The sequence below is a fragment of the Anopheles gambiae genome, chromosome X (genome assembly GCF_943734735.2).
Source record: "Anopheles gambiae chromosome X, idAnoGambNW_F1_1, whole genome shotgun sequence".
NCBI lineage: Eukaryota > Metazoa > Arthropoda > Insecta > Diptera > Culicidae > Anopheles > Anopheles gambiae.
The window spans coordinates 18780260-18801365 of record NC_064600.1 but is presented as its reverse complement, the minus strand read 5'-3'; the positions used below and the strand labels follow the sequence as shown (position 1 = coordinate 18801365).

Sequence of the window (21106 nt, the reverse complement as noted above, 5' to 3'; positions counted from 1 at the left end):
ACGGAATGGAATTATATTTTGAAAAGGAACGGAACCAGTAGTGCATTGAGTTCACAACTTGTGATTACAAGCTAAATCATTCAATCAGCATCATTTCCTGCGATATAAGCACCATATCGAAAAGGGTACAGGCATATAAAAAGGGATTTCTGCACACCAAATCTAGTACTAAATGAAGTTGGGTTCAAGTTTTTCCTATAAGCTGTGTACCACATCACCAGCATTTGAGTTTTTGCGCAGGCATTCCTTTATGATAACTCGGGCTGTCTTCATTTTTCACCGAGCATATTTTTAAAAAAGGACCACACCGAGCTTGCCTTTACAACTCACTTCTCACTTATCTGGCACAACAACCGCTTTGCGGTTTTGGCCTGCTTCAGGAGTGTCCGAAACCGCTCATCGTTATCAACGCTCAACGTTATCCCGGCCTTAATGGCGGACGCCTCCACGCCATCTTGCCACCTCAATTTGGGCCTATCACGCCTCTTCTGTCATTGTGGACGCCCTAAAAAGACTTTACGGGCTGGATCGTATGTTTCCATGCGTACAACATGGCCGGCCCACCGGAGCCTGGCAAGCTTGATACGCTGCACGACAGTGAGGTCGCCGTACATCTCGTATAGCTCGTAGTTGCTGACCTTTAACCCAAGATAGGTGAATTGTGGGGCGACTTCAAAAGTGCGTTCACCTATCTGTACGTCATACCCACGTATATTCTGATTATTTATTGGTAGGGCCGCTGATGTCGCTCGATCCTTTGGTAGGCTTCTGATACATGATTTTGGTCATAGTTATTCTAACTAGCCTTATCAGTTTGGCTGGGATTCCAAAAGAGCTCATAGCGTCGTACAGTTTTACCTGGCTATGCTATCATATGCGGCTTGGAAGTCAATGAAGAGATGGTATGTGTCGTGTCTATTCGGCCATCTTTTCCAAGATCGGGTTCGCATGGCGAAGACCTGATCAGTGGTTAATTTTCATCTTTTATTTCCGACAATATCTCTTGGACGTGTGGGACAAAACGATCCTGAAGGATAAGGGAGAATATTTTATAGGCGGTATTCAACACCGTGATACTGCTGTAGTGGTTGCAGTCCAACCTATCTCCCTTCTTGTATATCAGGTCGCCACCCGAATTCCAAACCATTACAAGATGATGCCTTTATAACACAGTACTATTTTAAAAACAATATTATTTAAACACACATAGTTCGTTAGTACATTCCAGCACAAAAATTACATTCATTTATATTATAGTAACAGTTAATATCATTAAACCTAGCCAAATGAATCATACAAACTATGAAATATATGAAAAAGATTTTTTATTTAAATTTCCTTTAATTAATCCAAAGGAAGGGAACCTATTGAACAGGTGAAAATTGTTTGACCTATGGTTGAAAACCCCAATTTGTTGGCAATTTGTTTTATTGTACATACATCCCTTCCAGATCAATACACCATGTATAACAATCTTCCAACTTTTCGATACCCTTTTTCCGTAGTACGATTTATTCTTTGTCTCAAAAAGGTCTCAGTTTCTTCATTTGACGAAAATTTCTACACAGCGAGTAGCCTCTTGAGATCCAAGAACAGGGAATAGTCGGTGGGAGCCCGCTCTGGGACATACGGTGAGTGGCGAAGCAAATCGTAGCCCAATTCATATTTTGCCCATTCAGTTCTGTGAATTGTTACTTATCATCTCGATGTCAAATGTGAGCTCGCACGGCAGCCTTTCTGCACAGCTCATATCCAAATATTCGAGAAATATTTGTGTAAAATGTACTTCTAATATCTTTAGGGTGTCAGCTTTTTCGATCCAAATCGCCTTAAGGGTTCTTATAATTCTTTTAATTATTTTGTGGATATTATTTTATGTTTTCGTCAGTAACCACCTCTTTTGGGTTTCCACTATGTGCATCGTCCTCAGTGCTCATTGCACCACGTTTAAACTAAGCATAGTAATACTTTAAGGTTGGTTTTGATGAGCCAGTGTCCGAAAACTCTGCATCAAGACAATTGTTACTCCGGCTGTATTTTTTGCCTCCAGCAAGCAGTATATTATATACAAGCAAAATTTGTTTTGTCCATTATTTTTCAAAACTCGAAGGTTGCTTCACAAAAAATGCTATAACTCATGAAGCAGCTGTCCGATTGCCGTTTTAATACAATTTTAATACAATTCGTTTCAAGGTTGGTACAAAATAAGAAACATATGGATTTAGAATCTCATAGTAGTATGTATGTGTTAGGCCTAAACAAATTTCAACCGACCTGTTAATAAATGCAAATACCATTTATTTGACGCTTACTGCAACTTGTATCGACAATCAAGACAGCACAGTAATCAAGAGCCAGTTCAACCCGGTTTTTTTAAAAGAACGAAACGGAACGAGTTTGTAAAAAGTATCGGAACGGAACGGGCATCAAAATGAACTGAACTTTCTCACTGGATTCAAACCAGAACGACCAACACTAGTCAGCAACAAGCCAGCAGCATGATTGACGATAAAGGCACGCTTTGCACTTTGTACGTTGTACCGCTGAGAACCAATTACATAATGCTTCGCCTTTAGATTATTCGAGGAGGTAAGAAAGCAGCAATGGCCAAAACAAAACAAAAAAAGGAAACCCTGCAATAGGTGGCCTCCGGGCAGCACTGTTCGGGTGGCGAAGCGGGCAGCTTTCTGCAGAGCTTGTAGTGGAAAAAGTGCCCCACCTCTTCAACTATGACGTAGATGGGAAAGGGTACACACACATTCCAGAAGCTCCTCTTCGAACCGGCCTATAGATTAGGCGGCAGGGCTTTGCTTTAGATCTGCTGCCGGTACTCGGGTAAAAGCGGCCAGCGGTGCTGCATCTAGCCCAAAATTAGAAAGGAAAAGCATCAATCCCGAAAGCATCCTTCCCGCTACTGGAGGAGTGTACGGTACAAAAACAGGCAGGGAGCAGGGTTGTTGTGAAAATATGAAACCTTCTCCCTCTGTCTCTCTCTCTCTCTATAGCTTATCCGCCCTCTTTCAAACCATCGATCAGAATAGGAAAATTGGGGGGAGGGGGAGTGAGAATCTGTTTCGGAAAACGCTGGGCGCAAAGGGCTGTTGTGTGCAACAGCAGCAGCAATAATCCCGCTCGTTTGTGCATTTGGTTGAGCCAGCAAGGCGCTGGGCGCGAGGGGTTAAACTCGTAACAAGCTCAAGCGAGGAGCCGCGTTTGCTACACAACCTGGCCGTCTCAAATTTCATTTCAAATTTGCCTTCAAACCGGCCCCAAACTATTTAGCCAGCGCACGTGGAATGAGGTTAAACAGATGTTGCACCGTAACCGTTTCCTGTCGTCCAGGGCGGGGAATGTTTTGCTGGGGGAGAGTGGCATGGGATTGAGCGTTGGTAAATCGGAAAACCCTCCACCCCTCGCCCCATTGCGAGAGCCCGTTTCGGAGCATGGCGGATGTAGCCTGTTTCATAATTTGCTGCTTCCCGACGTGCGCAGCAGCATGGAGTTTCTTCGACCGGCCGATTTCCCTTCGGCATGAATCGACAACCTCTGGGGCGTGGAGCCGCCGGGACGGACGACCAGGGCAAATTGAAAACACGCATCCACGTGTGTTCCGGTGTGTTTTCCGTCGTGGTGTGTATTTCGCCGGCGCCACATACGTCGATTCCGAGCGCTGGGAAAGCGGCAACACGCTTAAAGTGCACATAGAATATTTTACATTCTTCTTTCGGTTTTGTTTGTTGTTTTTTTTTCTTTTCATATTGTGGTCAGGTTAGTTAGGGAGGGACATTTTTTTTGTGTTGTTGAACCATTTATGATATTTTTTACCGAAATCATAAACGTCTTGTACACACAGGCATACGCGCCATTGCCACTGACTGAACTGGCGCGAAATGGCAGTTTTTCGTTTCGGCTAGTTTGAGGAGTCACCATACTGTTAGGATGTCAGCCATTTTTTATTTTTTTCATCCATACTAAGCTACGCGCCCGAGTGATCGCGGGTGGCATTCTTTCTGGCACACTTGACGCTTAACTCAAGCCTAATTGATTTTACGACCTCTCGCGTGCAGCTATTGTCGAGAGCCTTGTGCCCAGAAGGAAAAAAAAAATCCTACCCACCTTCCTGCACACACACACACACACACACACACACACACACACACACACACACACACACACACACAATCGCACACTATGGCTCTTGGCAATATTCTCTGGTTAAACTCCGGTTTTAGCCCCATCCGTACCACCCAAACAAGGTGGAAAGGTGGAGCAATAAATAAAATTAACGACGTCTACAGAAAATTGATGGGATGAGTATTAGGAAAGGGGTGAGGGGTGGTAAACGTACCGAATGGGGGACGGAGTTAAGGCGGGATTGAACATTTATTAATTTTTGTATCCCTATTGCCACGGAGGAAGTTTTTTTTGTGCGTTTCGTGCTTTACTATCCTAGCCTAAAATGCTGAAAACCCTGGCCCTTCTCTATACTACAATAAATCATTTTCCAACGACGAACAACCGATCCTTCCTTTTCATCTGGCTCTCCTGGTGTGAGAGGAGAGGCGGAAGGACTTGCCCGTTTTTCTACCATACATTCGCTAAATTAAACGTTGACAGATTTAAGCCATGAAGAGCAAACGTGGCCGGAACGCATAAAACGTGCCACGACACTGCGAGGAGAATGTGCGATTTCTTGGTACGATTCATCCTGCTCAATATTGCGATATACGGAGCCGGAGTGTGTATGTGTGTTACTCTGCCAGATTTCCACTGGAAATCATACTTTTATGGGTGTCTTTATTTCGCAACCAAGCTGCGATCGCAATGTTTGGTTTGAGCAATGGTTCCAGGTATTTATAGCACGTCGTCTCGTCGTCTTGGGGTGTTCTTAACACTTTAAGCGCCGTGTCATATAAATTCGCATGACGGTTTTGCTCACCGTTCAGCTTTGCATCTGACGCTCAGTGATTCTCTTGAGAACGAATGAGGTAGGAAAGAGAGAACGAGAACGACATGTGCTACGCCGCTTATCGCAATGAAACAAAAGAGTGATAACAATCGCACGAGAAACTGTCGCTCTCATCGCTCTCTTGTCATGCGCTACGTGCTCACTCAAAAACTGTGTCGTCAGGCTGGCGGTCAAAGCGTTAACGCCGACTTAAGCTCGTTTCGGATGTGAATCTTTGCCTTGAAAGCTCCCGGAGCCTGGACACAAGCGACGATGAGGTACCGAGCTCTGCACTGTTGCATTCCCCAGTAAAGCTAGCTCTTCTGCGTCCCATAAATAACATCGCGAGCTGTTGCGGAGTGTGCGTGTCTAATGGTGATAATAATGATAAGGCTCTTGTAGAATTTGCAACTGGAAGGTGATGTTATGGATCATTCAAGCCACTTACAGATGCGAAAATTTGCTTCGAGGCGTATGGAATAATAGCCAACGGGATTATTGACGGGATTTACTTGAGATGGGAGTTCTGGAGAATGGATCGCAAAGAAAATGGTCTGCATGCTCCATAAATAGTATTTCCAGTACCTGAGATTGCCTCGGTATTTTATATTTCTCCGTTTTCATGGAAAAGTTTTTGAAACGCCACTCGCGGGAACAATATAATCTATCTCACATGTACAGGATTCTTAAAATTGATATCCTTATAGTGGAACTTGGAAAGCTTACCGGAGTGCTCAGTGCGGCAGAATGACCTTTCTCATAGTCCAAGCGGTCAGTGTGGAATTTAATCGTTCGCAGTTCCCACAAGCAAACAAGGTGCCAGAGTTCCAATAGAAACCCCGGTCCGCTTAAGGCTATCAAACGTATCAATCGCAATATAAAGCATGATAGGTGTGCCGAACATCTTCTCAGTAATGCGTGCTAAACCGTGAAAGGGATTCATTCCATTAGAAACCGATTGAGAAAAAAAATCAATAGATCGGCAGGATGAGTTTTTTTGCTCCCCTGCTTTTGCTTTTTGCTTTTTCTTTCGGATGACGGATCTTTTCCAATCCAATCTGTGCACAAATGGGCAGAGAACTCTCCACAGCTGATTGTATGTGTATCAAACCTGGCAGTGTGTATGCAAACGGCACCATCTTCCGTATCACAGAGCTGCCGCGGGCATGAAAAAGGAAACATTCCTCCCACCCCAACCATACCACCAAGGATGGTAAACTTGGACGGATTTTTGATCTGGATTGATGACCTACTAATGGATTCCGGATTTTAGCCGACTTTCTCTACACACACTCTCCCTCGTTCTCGTTCGCTCTCTCTCTCTCTCTCTCTCTCTCTCTCTCTCTCTCACACACACACACACACACTCTATCTCTCTCTCTTTCTTTCACTCTTAATACTTCCTGTTCGTTTTCAGCAAATTGTAAGCTATTTTTATGTTAATTTCCTAGACAGCCCAGACCAGATACGGGCAGTACATTGGCCGTGGCGGGACATCCCCTTCCTCTTCTCTCTTTTCCTCTTTGGCTATTACGCAAACAAACTCTCCTCGCAAGCATGGAGAAGGGGAAGCGGATCCATTGTAACGCTTTCCTTCCACCTAGCGACAATTCTGTTTGACTTTCTAATCCACTCCGCCCACGAGTGTCTCCCACACACTTCCTTTTTTTGCAGAGGAAATCAAGACGACAAAAAATCTTCCCTTCAGCAGCAGCGGAATGAAACCTCACCCATCTTCTCACTGACTGGCTGGCCCACGCTGATCAAATATTTGCATTCTCTCATGCAGCTATCAATGGCACTCCGGTTCGCTTCGGGATGGGAGTGCGAATGGAGGGGTTTTTCGGTCGTTCGAAATTGAATTTCAAATCAAACACTGCTTTGTCATTATTTCACAATCTGCATGCATGCAGTGGCACGAGGCCCGGCATCGATACGACACAGCGGTGACGACATGTCGGCATATCCCAAACATGTGCGCACTTCCGGTTCCAATTTTAATTGGGTGGACGTTTTTGTTTTGTGTTTTGGACACGACGTCGGTTTGGCTTATTTGAAGAAGACCCAATTCTAAAGCTCGTAAGCATCCCTTCGAGAATCGCAAGTATTGCCACTGAAAAGATGTGTTCGAATCGAAATTTACCCTGCGTTCAGTTGAAATAGAAAGGAAACTTACTTTCCATCTACAAAATCACATCCATCCGGTTACGAATGCTTGGCACACAAATTCGGCTCATCCGTATTTGAACAAACAAAAAAAAACACAAATTCCAGTAACCCAAGCCGACGACTCGGTTGAAGTGCACTCGAACTCGAGCTGACGGCGAAAACAATAACAAAAAATGGAAATCGGGAGACAAAAGCGCCATCGCAAACCAAACGAAGGAAATGAAATCCGGAAACCGGGAACAAGGCACACACTCACCCACCCAGCCCAAAATACCAGCAAAGCGTTGCTGCTGCCGGAGTGGGACGTCACTGGCAGATGTTATTATCATAAAACATACCCCATCCGCCCCCGCCCCGGCCACCTTGCGTAGAGCTAGATTATGTCGCAGCAGCTGGGGTCGGTGCGCTAGGAAAGACACTCGTCCGTTGCCACAGTGTGTGTGTATCCATGCGCGTGCAGCAGAAATGTATGTTCTAGTCATTCAACCATGCACCCTCCATCCTTCACCCTTACCCTTACCCTTTCGCCGTGTAATGCTGCAAATATTTTTCGATCATTTCTCCTCCGCTTGTATGTGTGTCTATGTGTGTGTTCATTTCCGTTGCATAATTCTTCTTCCTCGCCACGACCTTTGCTGCCAGTCTACACCGGATATTGGTTCATCCTTAGCAACACTTCCTCGTCAACCGTTTGCTTTCCCTCTCCCCTCCCCGCGTTCGTTGGATAAAAACACGTTTTTCCAATCAAATCCATTTTGCGTGAATTTTGCATCCAGAGTGTGACAAAACAGCAACTCGCGGCGCGGCATCTCACAGAGGGTTACAAATTAATTGGCAAACGTAGCGGCCAATCGTGTGCCACCCATAGCTACCCCTTTCATCATTCGCTCTTTCCTTCCTTCCTGCTGTTCGGCAATCGTCGAAAGAAAAACATTAAATGTGGAATTTTACGATCGACATGATTGCATCGGAAAATTCGAAATCGTTCACACCAGAGCGGGCGTGAAAGAGATAGCGAGACTGAATGAGCCAGAATTAGAGAAAGAACACACACACACTCAAAAATCGATGTCAAAAACGAAACGATCAAACGTCCTTTCGGCGTTAGCATTTGATTTTCCTTGGTCGTCGACACACACACACACACAATATTAATAATAATAAAAAAAACACACACACACACAATCCTCGAACCGATTGCTTCGAGTCAATCCAGCGTATCCGTCTCGATTTGAAATCGCTTAAAAACTTCCTTCCTTCCATTCGGGTCGGGTGGGTTGAAGTGTCGAAAAGTTCACTCGATTTACCAGTTTTTTAGGTTTATTTTTCGAGAGTGTATTTGAATCCGTTTTCTTTTCTTGCCCCGCTTAACCACTGCTCGCAACCCGCGCGCTTCGCCTGACTCGGTTCGGGAGTTGGGGAGCGACCACCACGGCCACCACGTGTGCCAGTCAGTCAAAAGTTTCGCTTCTAATGTTTCCTTCCTCCCGTACGCTGGGAATCGATTCCCATAAATTCACAGCTGGCAGCAGCCGTCCGCCTGAACGAGCTCGAATTGCTTCTTGAAGGTTTTACGGAAGGGTGAGGGTATATTTTTGTGTTTGTGTTGAACGAATTCGTGAACGAAATGCAATCCCGCGTAGGAACACCGAATGCAGAAATGCCATATTTTATTAAAACAAAAAGCCCTTTCACTTCACTTGCTCACTCACGTACCCCGTACGTCTCAGCTTTTATTGTGCTCGGTTGTTTCAGTTTCGCCATTGGCTCGGATCCAACGCGTTACGACATTTATGGCAATGATTCATAGACCTAGTTCTTCTAGGCAAATGTCGACACGCTTGAGAGAGAGAGAGAGAGAGAGAGAGAGAGAGAGAAATGGATAGCGAGAGCGAGGGAGAAAGGACCGACATGGATGGCAGGTCGAAATCGAACAGATCAAAAAGCGAGCGAAGGAAGTATTTCGACTCCCACAGATGGACCCTTCTCGCCCCCAGCACCTAAATTATCAAACGGGAATAGATTACCATGTGTTTTAAAGTTTCGTCCGCATTTGTTTCCCTCCAGACCGTTTCCTGCCATCATTACGGTGGTTACGAGTGTGGTTTTTTGGCAACCGACGCCACGGGCTACGATCATACTAATTTGAAGCTATAAGCGATATTGCGCAAGGACCTGTGTCCATTTTTGTTCCGCCCGGCCTATCCAGCGCCAGCAGTGTGGGCAAAGAGAACGGGGGGGGGGGGGGAGGAACGATCCAGGGCGATACGAAACGATGCCATTTCCATCATCATTGCCAGCTTCCCGAAGCGTTTTCTTCTGTCGCCGGTTACACGTTCCGCTTAAGTGTATGACAATTTTATTGGGGTTTTGACCCGCGCGCGCCCGCCGGGTCAATGTCCATACAGCGCTGTTTATCCACACACCCAACGAAGTGTTGCTATTTGGCTTGACCGCTGTTAATATACTATTATTTGCACTCTTCAGCTTGGAAGGCTAAGTTAGCAGTGTTCGTAACAGGAGCGTGCTCGAACCCCAAGCCCAATACGCGCACGGGCACAATTCCGTATTCAGTTGTTTCGTCGCATTTTGCCCCCGTTTTTTGAATACGTTTGATATGTATTATAATTACTATATCATAATGGTGCACTAGACGGTCTCGTAGTTCAGTCGTCAACTCGTACGACTTAACAACATGCCCGTCATGGGTTCAATCCCCAAATAGACCGTGCCGCCATACGTAGGATTGACTATCCTGCTATGGGGGGGAATCAATTAGTCACTGAAAGCCAAGCCCGCAAGTGGGTACAGGCAGGCCTTGACCGACAACGGTTGTTAAGCCAAAGAAGAAGAAGAAGAATGGTGCACTAATTAATTGAATAGGAGTAAACAGAATCACAATTTCTTCTCCCTTTATCCCAGTGGAAAAATTCAAATCAAATGTTATCCAAAATTATATCGTGCAAGAAATAAATTTTGAGATTGATTTTTGTTCCTCGAGCAGCCTATCGTAGGAAAAGTTAAGCTTTCACATTAAAGATCCACGTGTTTCGTCTTGCGTGTCTATCACCTACTTTACATAATCGTTCCTAATGCACTTCAAACACATACACCGTTGCCGTTGCCAACAGCTCTGGCTCTTGTCATCGCCCTGAACCGGTACTTGTTGTGTTACAGCCATCAAGCGAGTCGTTTAGATCCAATGCAGGGCTTCGGTGTACAGCTCGCGTTTTTGTTGAGCTTATCCCCGTGGTGCTTAAATTAGCCCTCCGCAAGCCCACCTTACAACTCCTCTAGTCGTGAGAATCTCCTCTTCCCACCCACGACGCACAACAAAGCAATTGTTTCTGGGAGATTAATTCAAGACACGCGACACATTCGCGCGGGCATGGTGTTACGATAGTGAAAATTTTCCCAAGGCACATTTATACATATCCACACACATAAATGAGGCAAGACCGGTGTATTTTCTTTAACCCACGGTATCCGTTGGTGCTTTTTAGGGGAATAAAAAAGGAACAACACACAGGACAGGTGGGCGTAGTAAACGGCTGTTTGATGCATTATGGGACGCATTCGGTGCGCAAACCGCGTGCAACCTTCGATCTAACCGCGTACTATACCCTCTGATTTTTTTTTCTTTGCACTTTAGCTTCGTTCTTTGCCTACCTCATTCATTCCAGACTAGAGATGGGAAAGATGAAGTTTTGGGTCGGAATCGATTCCAGCTAGCTCCGAATTTGTGCGGAATTGAATGCAGATAGTAGGTTCGGAATCAGCTTCCAGAATCGGAATCAATGCCGGAATCGGAATCGACGTCGGAATCGTAATTGGCTTCAGAATTGAAATTGGCTCTTGTATCGGCTCCGGTATCCACTCTGGAATCAGAATAGGCTTCCAAATAAAAATTCGTTTAGGCCTCTCTTTGAAACAGGCGTTTGGATCCAATGTAGCTACGATTGTATCAATAGTCGTAAAAAATCCAAATTTGGGGCCCTTTTCGTTTTAAGTTCGTAGGCTGAATTTCAGCCTGTCAGCTGTTTGCATTGTATAGCTATCAAAGTGGGTGTAGTATACAGGTGGGCCTATCCTAAGGTGTATGTATTTAAAAGGCTGATTTTTACCGCTTCTGATTCTGAATGAAGATTAAAGAATGTTTTGGATATTCGTCAAACTACCAGAAAGCTTGTTTGGGCAAAAGTTTTCAGCTGTCCTGTCAAAAAGTGACGTTTAAATTTGGTTATAAACAATATGCTATGAGACCACCTGGTCTACACATACTTTGATTCTAGATTCCACCACGTGATCTCTTTAATGCACCTTGGGATAAATGAAAACACCACCTTGTTTTGCCATTTTTTCGAGCAGGTACTTGTATCTAATTCTAGCTTTGAGGCTAGAATAATCTCGACTGAAAATTACAAGGTAGTTTTATGTGTGGTTTGAAGTGTATGAAGTGTTTACATAATTTCAGCCTCCAACTGTCAAACTCCTGTAAGTGTCTACAATTATATTCACTTTATTATGTTAATCGTGCGCAGGAGAACAGTATTGTCAGGAGATCAGTATTAAGAAAGAGAGCTTATCCGATCGGATGCTCCTTTTTATACCTTCTCTCTCTCGCCTTACGCTCGCGCGCCTATTCCTTCTCTCGCACCTGTCCTTTCTCACGCACCTACGCACTTTCGCGAGGCTACGCATTTCTCGCGCTCATTATGCGTGTCCTGCCCGACTCTCCCGTTATCTCCTAAGCTCTCTAACTATCTATTTGAGACCCTAATTAACCCTTAATATCGCAGACCTCAAGTGATGAGAAAAAGCTGTCCTTCCCAATTCACTTAATTTGGGAACAGGAACACCACAGAACCCCCCACCAGTGACGGAGTCGCGATAGAAAAAGAATTGTGAGAGTGTTTGTCTCTTAACTTGAGATTTCATTTAGTTTTTCGCAAAGCGAACATTCTTTTGGCTATTTGTGGTTTTGCCTGTTTTGGAGACACCCTCCATTTCGAAAGCAGGTTTGAGGCGGTCAATCGAAATAGATTCATTTTTTTCTTTGATTTTAACCGTGAAAAATTTTCTGCACCGTCGAACTACCTCAAAAGGTCCTTCATACGGTGCTTGTAAACCCGTTCTCACTTTATCTACCCGTACGAAAACATGTTTACAGGTTTGAAGGTGTTTTGGTAAGTAAACCGGTGTTGTATCATTTAGTTTTGGTGGGCATGGGTCAATGTGCCTTAGCGCTTTTTTAAAATCCTGAACAAATTCGGGTACGTCCTCGACGGATTTTGCAGCAGAGGGTAAAAATACTTCGGAAGGAAGTCGCAAACTTTCTCCATATACCATTTCTGCTGGAGCGCCTTTTAATGCGTCTCTGTATGCTACTCGAATGCCCAGCAGAATCAGTGGCAATCGAGAAATCCAATGCGTATTGTCTTCGCAGGCTTTTAACGCTCCTTTTAAGTGTCGATGGAATCTTTCAACCATTCCATTGGATTGAGGGTGATACGCAGTCGTTTTAATGTGATGTGTTCCTAACAACTTTGTTAGTTCTTCAAACAGTATTGACTGGAACTGTCTGCCTCTATCGGTTGTGATTGTAGATGGACAACCAAACCTTGGAATGTAATTCCTTACAAATGTTTCAGCTAGCGTTTTAGCCGACATATCAGGCATCGGATAGCATTCCGGCCAACGTGTAAAACGGTCAACAATGGTCAGTAAGTAGCTCATTCCTTCGGATGGTGGCAATGGACCAACGATGTCCATGTGCACATGTTCAAATCTCCCTTTTGGAACGGATAATGCTTCCAAAGGCGAGCGAGTGTGACGACCAATTTTAGCTTTTTGGCATCCAACACACGAACGAGTCCAGTTTCCCACGTCCTTGTTCATTGACGGCCAGAAAAATCTTTCGGATAACAGCTTGCGTGATGCGCGAATACCCGGATGGGATAGGTTGTGTAGGTTGGCGAAAGTTTTTTTTCTTAGAGATTGAGGAACATACAACCTATTCTGTCCAGTCGACGACTCGAATACTAGTTTGTTTTTATCCAATATTAATTGATTTAATTTGAATTTGGAGTTTGCCTGACTATTTGAGTCTTCAAATAGTTGTTTTAGCTGTTCGTCTTTTTGTTGTTCCTTTGCAATTGCTTCATATGTGAAGTTTGTGATTTCGTTGGTTTCTCCTATTCGAGATAACGCATCTGCCACAACGTTGCTCTCGCCAGTAATGTACTTTATATCCGTTGTGAATTGTGAAATAAAGTCTAGTTGTCGGCATTGTCTTGGGGATTTTTCTGTTTTTGAATTTAGGGCATGGATCAATGGTTTATGATCTGTATAAACCGTGAACGATCTACCTTCTAGAAAATGTCGGAAATGTTTTATCCCAAGAGTAATAGCGAGCAATTCTCTATCGAATGTGGAATACCTCTGTTCCGTGGGCGTCATCGTTTTAGAAAAAAACGCAAGAGGTTCCAAAATGCCTTCGCTAGTTTGTTGTAATACTGCCCCTACAGCAACACTAGAAGCATCTGTTGTTAGTGTATAAGTAGCATTGCTTTTCGGATGCACGAGCATGGTAGCGTTTGAAAGTTCATCCTTTATTTGATTTAGTGCTTGTTCACAAGCGTCAGACCATTCGAATTTGATTTTCCTATTTTTGTTGTGCTCTTTTACTAACTGGTGAAGCACTCTTAGCTTATCTGAAACGTTAGGAATGAAGCGGTGATAATAATTCACCATTCCCAAAACTCTTTGAAGCTGTTTCACCGAACATGGTGAAGGAAAATCTCGAATGGCCATTATTTTTTCTGGCGATGGTGTTATCCCTTTCGCCGAAATGGTGTGGCTGAGGAATTCTATTTGATTCACACCAAGAATGCATTTTGATGGCTTAAGTTTTATATCGTGATCCGTTAAACGTTTTAGAACAATGTGCAAGTGTTCTAAATGGGATTCACGCGTCGAACTAGCTATCAGAATGTCATCTATGTATACAAACACAAAATCTAAATCATGAAAAATATTATTCATGAGTCGTTGAAAACACTGGCTTGCATTTCTGAGGCCAAACGGCATCCTTAGAAATTCAAATAACCCGAACGGCGTGGTTATCGCCGTTTTGTGGATGTCTTCCTCGGCAACAGGTATGATGTGGTACGCTCGAATGATATCCAACTTAGAAAAAAATTTGCAACCATCCAAGTTCATCGTAAAATCCTGCACATGCGGGATCGGATAACGATCAGGTATTGTGATGGCATTTAAACGCCTATAATCGCCGCAAGGTCTCCAATCTGAATCAGGTTTGGGTACCATGTGTAGCGGTGACGAAGCTGACGACGAGGACACTCTGCAGATTCCCAGATCCAACATGTGTTGAAATTCTGCTTGAGCAATCTTGTGCTTTTTCGGATCCAGACGTCGTGGTTTAGAAAATGGTAAGCTTCCTTTGGTTTCGATGTTATGTACTATCGAATGCCTAACTGGCTTTTTATAATCTGGTGGATCCACTAAAGTTGGATATTTTTTAAAAATTTCACCAAATATGCTCGATTCAATCATCCAGTTTTTGGGGGTAGGTGTATCCACTAAAGCGATGGTTGCGATCGTTTCTTGTCCTGTAAGATGATCGATCAACCTCTTTCTTTTTAAGTCGACCCACAAATCGTGCTTCGCTAAAAAATCAGCCCCAATGATTGGTCGATTCACTTCAGCAAGTGTGAAACAGTGCGAAAACACTCTCCTAAGTCCAAGACTTAACTGTAGCAACTTTGTTCCGTAAGTAGCAATAGGGCTACCATTAGCTGCTACTAGTTGGTGTTCAGCTTGTTTGATGACTTTTCCAAAAAGATTGTACGGTATGACGGACACGTCGGCTCCTGTATCTACAAGGAAGGTAAATGTTGTTTTTTCATCGTCAATGAAAAGACGAGAGGAGCCCAATATTGCTCTCGGGTTGCCCGCCGCTGCCGTTGAGCAAATTAGTTTTTTTGCTGCGAAAAATTGCAGGGTTTTTGGCACCGTCGTGCTTGTTCGCCAAACCGAAAATGAAAATAACACATGGGGTGCTTCCGAACCTGTGATGGTGTTCTTGCACGTTTTTGGCTCTGAGATCTTTCTCGCTGTCTTCCTCTATTATTTCCTGTTTGGAAGGAAATTCTCCTTAGCATACTACGCAGTTCAGAAATTTCCTGTCGCAATATTGCAGTTTCATTCGAGGGATTTCTTCCCGAGCTTTCACTAGAAGAAACGCCTGCGATTGATGATACCGCTCCGGCTTGGGTTGCTTCCCACACCCTGTCTGCGATTTTAATTAGCTCATTGATTTCTCGGTTTCCTATGGCAATGAGCGCTACTTCAATTGTTTTTGGCAATCTTGATAACCAAAGCTTACGAATAAGCTCGGAAGTGAGGTTTGCAGAATCACCTGCCAGCTGAACCATGTGTCTGTAAAAATCAGACGGACTACGATCACCCATTTGTACGTGATACAACAACTGAGTGATTCGTTGTTCTTCACTCGCGTTAAGCCTTTCTAGAAGTTGACTTTTTAAATGTGAGTACGGGTTGTTTGGTAATGGCATAGTTATTATGTCCATTATTTTCGGCAAGACGTTTTTCGGGAGCACGCTTAGAACGTGAGAATATTTCGAGCGTTCCCTTGTAACGTTTGAAATATCGAACTCAGCTTCTGCTGCCACAAACCATGCGCTTGGAGCGTCTTCCCAAAAACAAGGCAATTTTGTGGAAATTTTTTCTATGGCCAAGTGAGAGTTTTCTTGTTCCATCGTTCCCGCCACTGATGACGGCCCCGCGGCTCGCACCGGAATTGCACTGGGACCAGCATTTTTATCATCACTTTCGTTCTTTGACATTTTGGGTTCACAGAATATTCCCTATCTAATAAAAAAATGTACCTAATTCTCTCTAAAATGCTTACACTATTGAGTTGATTTTTTTTTTTTTTTTTTTTTTTTTTTTTTTTTTTTTTTTAATGAAAATTTCGTATTATGATGAAAAAAAATTTTTGTTTGAAATGTTTACGACGTATCACGAAACGATTGTGAAATATGTATAAGTATGCATATATATAAATAGGTCGGCAAATTCAAATATAATGCATGTCAATATTTAACGCAATAGTATATACGATATAATATAATGATGGAACGCGGGAAAATACGTTATAATAAGAGAAAAGATAAAATAAAATAAAGGAACGAGCTCACCGATATCGTGGCATATAGCGTCAGCAGCCGGTAGGTCACCACGAGGTTCTCAGCTCGTTGTTCTCGATAGCGGCTGCGGCGTTGTGGTTCATGCAGCAAAGACGATGCTGCGCCGATGAAAATCTCGACACGTTATTGCGATGGCTGCGCCGACGAAAAACTGCACACGTCATCTACGATGTTGCACCGTAAAAAGCTGCACCCGTCATCCACGATGTTCCGCACGTTCGTTCACGTTGAAATCTGCGTCCGTTCGTTCACTATGATGTTCCGTCGAATGATTGGCACGTCATCTTATGCTGCTTCCCGTTGTTTTACACAGCTCGATTTCTGCTGCGCGATGGGTTAACGTGGTTTCCACCATACAGGATCGCGATGGCTGCTTCACGAGGTTTGCCACGTAGAAAATCGCGATGGCTGCGTCACGTGGTTTGCCAAATAGAGGATCGCGATGGCTGCTTCACGTGGTTTGCCAAATAGAAGATCGCGATGGCTGCGTCACGTGGTTTGCCAAATAGAAGATCGGGTTGGCTGCATCACGCGGTTTGCCAAATAGAAGATCGCGTTGCTTCTTATGCCTTGTTCTTCACACGGGAAAATCGCTGCTCTGGCGTGGTCCCGTGTGACACTCGTCAGTTTTCGGAGGGCTGGCTTCTTCCCATCCGTAAACGAGAAAAAAAAAACCCGTGAGTGGTTTCCTTTGCGACACTCACAATGTGGGCTACCGCATGGTCCGAAACGCGGATTTCACGATGGCATTCACCCCGTACGTTGGATTGACAGGTTTTGTAGTAGCGGTAAAACACTGTCCACGCGGTAACGCGTTGCACTCTCCTTAATGTTCCGACACGCAGTGTATGTGTCCGTGTGCGTTATACTCCAGTCCTGCGCTGCAGCACGATGATAACAGGGACGTGAACAGCTGAAGAGGTGGGACCGTGATGTGCGTTAGTGACGACGGTTGTTGTTTCCTCTATCCATTGGCCATGCACTTAGCACTTGTTGCACTAATCACGACACTTTTCACGACACACTTCAGATCACGTCGGGGTCACCAATTTGTAAGTGTCTACAATTATATTCACTTTATTATGTTAATCGTGCGCAGGAGAACAGTATTGTCAGGAGATCAGTATTAAGAAAGAGAGCTTATCCGATCGGATGCTCCTTTTTATACCTTCTCTCTCTCGCCTTACGCTCGCGCGCCTATTCCTTCTCTCGCACCTGTCCTTTCTCACGCACCTACGCACTTTCGCGAGGCTACGCATTTCTCGCGCTCATTATGCGTGTCCTGCCCGACTCTCCCGTTATCTCCTAAGCTCTCTAACTATCTATTTGAGACCCTAATTAACCCTTAATATCGCAGACCTCAAGTGATGAGAAAAAGCTGTCCTTCCCAATTCACTTAATTTGGGAACAGGAACACCACACTCCATACAAAAAGCTGACTATAATCGTGAATGGCCCCTTTACTGGTAAACAATCCATTTGAAAAATTTCTGTTATCAATTCCAAAACTTACTCTGCTTCCGGAGCCAGTTCTGATTCCGATTTCGGGACGTTTACGATTTCGGAGCCGATTCTAACTCCGGGTCGATAACGATTCTTCAGCTCCGATTCAGCACCGGAATCGGAATGGATACTGCAATCGGAGTCGGCTCCGGGAACGGCTCAGAAATCCGAATCGATTTCAGAATCATAATGGACTCCGAGCTCCCACCACTACTCCAGATGACATGATCTGGCACAGGAGAAAGGATGGAGCAACATTTGAATTTTTTTTTGTTCTCTTTTGATTCGCATCCACGCCATCGTTTTTCGCTAAATAAAAGTTTGTTGATTTTCTGCAGGTGAAAGATTAAGTTGAGTCAAAGGCTTCGCTTCGATGCTCGTTTGCACTTCAATAAATATGTGTGTACGTTTTTTCCTTCTTTTGTTTCGCTGACTGTTGTTTGCCCTTTTCTCTTTCAGTGATTGACGCCGGATACCACGAGAAACGGTTGCTGCACCATCTGCTGGACAACTACAACGTGCTCGAGCGGCCCGTCGTCAACGAGTCGGACCCGCTGCAGCTCAGCTTCGGGCTGACTTTGATGCAAATTATTGACGTGGTAAGTAGACGGCGAGCACCTAACAAACTAGCACTAGCCACGGATCTGATCAGGAAAGCTACAGAAACAGATGAGAGCGAGAAAAAAAAGGCAGCACGGAAAAGCGAGAAGTTTTGTGACGCAATCTCTACGGAAGCAAACGACCTCCTAATGCAGGGCTCGTGGTCCCGATTACCCCCCCCCCCCTCCCTCCTTCACGTGTCATGCTCACGATTATCCACTCCACGTGGAGTTAACGGTCGCTTTGGCCATCATCGTTTTTTTTTCTCACTCCCATATTGAAAATAGAGACCGAAACAAGCGTAAATCCTAACACCGAGCGAACCCACCAGCGGAAGCTGGACGCTTGGAATCACATGACCCACGGCAGGAAATGGAATCCAAACTTTGCTCTATCGCTTGTCGGGCGGCTTGGGGTCGCGCAACGGCCACACTCCACTCCTAGCAGGAAACCCTGTGGCCTGGGCGTAATGTAATCGGATTCAGTAGCTCAGAACTTTGCCTTTCACTTTGTTCCCGAAAAAAAGTTGCGGCGCGAGTCTCGGTTCAGGGCGGTGGATGAGTGACTCGGACATCTCGTACCGGCTGAGCTCCCCGCTCCTCCCCGCCGATCTAATGCTACGGGTGCAGCAAATGTTTGGAGTCAGAGAAGGACAAAAAAATGCCCACATAGAACAAAAAAAAAACAATCATCCATACCTAACCGAGAAGTGCTTGGTGTGGTGTTGGAAGTTGGCGCGAACTCCGACGATACACACTGATGGGCGGGAGCTGCTCCTTTTTTTTTGTTCCAGAAACAAAAGGCCGTGAGTTGGCATCCCCTTTCGGGTAACAGGATATTGCAGCTTGCTCGCTGTAGTTCAACTGTGGCCGAAGGTTGGCGGAGGCACAAGTGGTCGTGTCGATAATTTAACACATTCCCAGAACCTCCATCCCTGCCCGCAGTAACACGTTCTGAAATATGGTTCCCACCTTCCTCTCGTTCCGACACGAAACACAGCACGTATGTCACGCAACTTCGCGCCAAGAGTAACAGTCGGTCCACGTCCACGTTTCTCACCAAAACACTCATGCGGGACATGATTTCCGTGCGCCGTGGCACAGCTGCACCAATACCACGGCTTTAGACCGGAGGACGGGCGAAAAACGGGCAAGCCGATGAAACTTTTCGTCACTTTTCGCCCTTTTACGCCCCTCCACACACACAAGGACAATCACGCACACAGCACTCCAGAAACAGTACACGCAGAAAAAACGCGTGGAAAGTCCACGACCCAGTCTTATGTGTTTTTTTGGTTTGTCGTTGGAGACGAAGTAAGCGACCGACGATGGCCCAAAAAAAAACTTTGGCATTCAACGCACTTGGAAAGTTTTTCATTTTAACCATTATCCCCCGCTCCCCACCACCGTCTGTGTTAAAGAATGTCCTCTTAAAAATTGCAACCCATAAAGCGGATACGCAAGTGTGTGTGTGCCATACCCAGCTGCAAAAGAAGGATTGGTGCGAGAACGTACTCGGGGAAAATTTCTTCAAAATTTTCACATTCCGCCTGCCCGGACGGGTGCCTGGCCGATTGCCTTCCGGGTGTCGCGCGGCACTGTGTATCAGTGGGCTGACGCATATTTAAGCACGCGTTCGGCTCTTGCGAGGCGCGTTGTAGGACGAAAGTAGGCAAAACAAGAAAGAAAGTACAAACAACAACAACAACAACAACAGTAAAAAAAGGCCCCATCACATTTTGAAGCGGGACGGGTTTCAGCACGGGCTTTTTAAAACGAAGCGCACACACGAAGCATATCATCCAGTGTGACAACAACTGGCAGTTTTCGCCCCTTTCCAGTCGGGAGCACAAAACAATGCACACGCACATGCGATGATGGTGTGATGACGGCAGCAGCCGAGCTGGGAGTGGAGGCGGCTGACGTGACAACTTCTGCGCGGTAAAGGGCACGGGCGCCTGGAATGTCGTGGGAAGATGATGTGTCGTAAAGACGCCAAATTACCGTCACCGACATGCAACATGGTACACTGGCGGGGATTTTGGATGGCGGGCGAACGGGTCGCTCAGTGGTTTGATCTTGATTAAAAAATTGTTGACGAAAGTCACGTTCGCACAATGCCGCGTGCGACGCGTAGAAGGATGGAACTGGGAAACTTCGAACAGGCGTGCCCATTTTAGGCAACTTTGCTGTGCGGTACAAATTGAAGAAACACATCAATTGCATCGAGTGTGGCCAAACTATCACCACCCGCTGTTCCAAGCTCCTGAATAGGTCCTCACGCAGCTTCTTTGGATTTGAGTGCTTGTTACTTGAATGTTCATGACTGTGCTTCAGCAAAGATTACAATCAATTAGTAATTGAAAACTTTCTTTCTTGCAGGACGAAAAAAATCAGCTCCTAATCACAAACATTTGGTTGAAATTGGTAAGTACGCGCTGTACGTTTTTCCAGCATACGTTAACACTGGTAAAAATTAACTTGACCAAAGACTTCATCAAATTCAATACATCTTTTAACGGATTGTCTGCAACATCTTGTATAACTGGGGAAATATTCGTTAAGTACATGCGTCGGTTACGAACAGTGCATACATCAGTGCAGCTTTTTTATACATGTCTGCATGTGCCTGCTTC

At 44.9% G+C, this 21106-nt stretch overlaps 2 protein-coding genes across 7 annotated transcripts in view; both read left to right on the top strand.

Moving 5' to 3' along the window:
- The window catches only part of LOC1270437 (fatty acid hydroxylase domain-containing protein 2), a 428943-nt gene that overhangs the window by 245972 nt on the left and 161865 nt on the right, over positions 1-21106 (top strand). The window lies entirely within an intron of this gene.
- LOC1270457 (neuronal acetylcholine receptor subunit alpha-7) overlaps positions 1-21106 on the top strand; it is a 100823-nt gene that overhangs the window by 28687 nt on the left and 51030 nt on the right. For all 6 annotated transcript variants that reach the window (XM_061654034.1, XM_061654007.1, XM_061654016.1 and 3 more), the window contains exons 3-4: positions 18331-18470; positions 20853-20897. In XM_061654034.1, coding sequence (XP_061510018.1) covers positions 18331-18470; positions 20853-20897 — 185 coding nt within the window. The remainder of the gene's footprint in view (positions 1-18330; positions 18471-20852; positions 20898-21106) is intronic.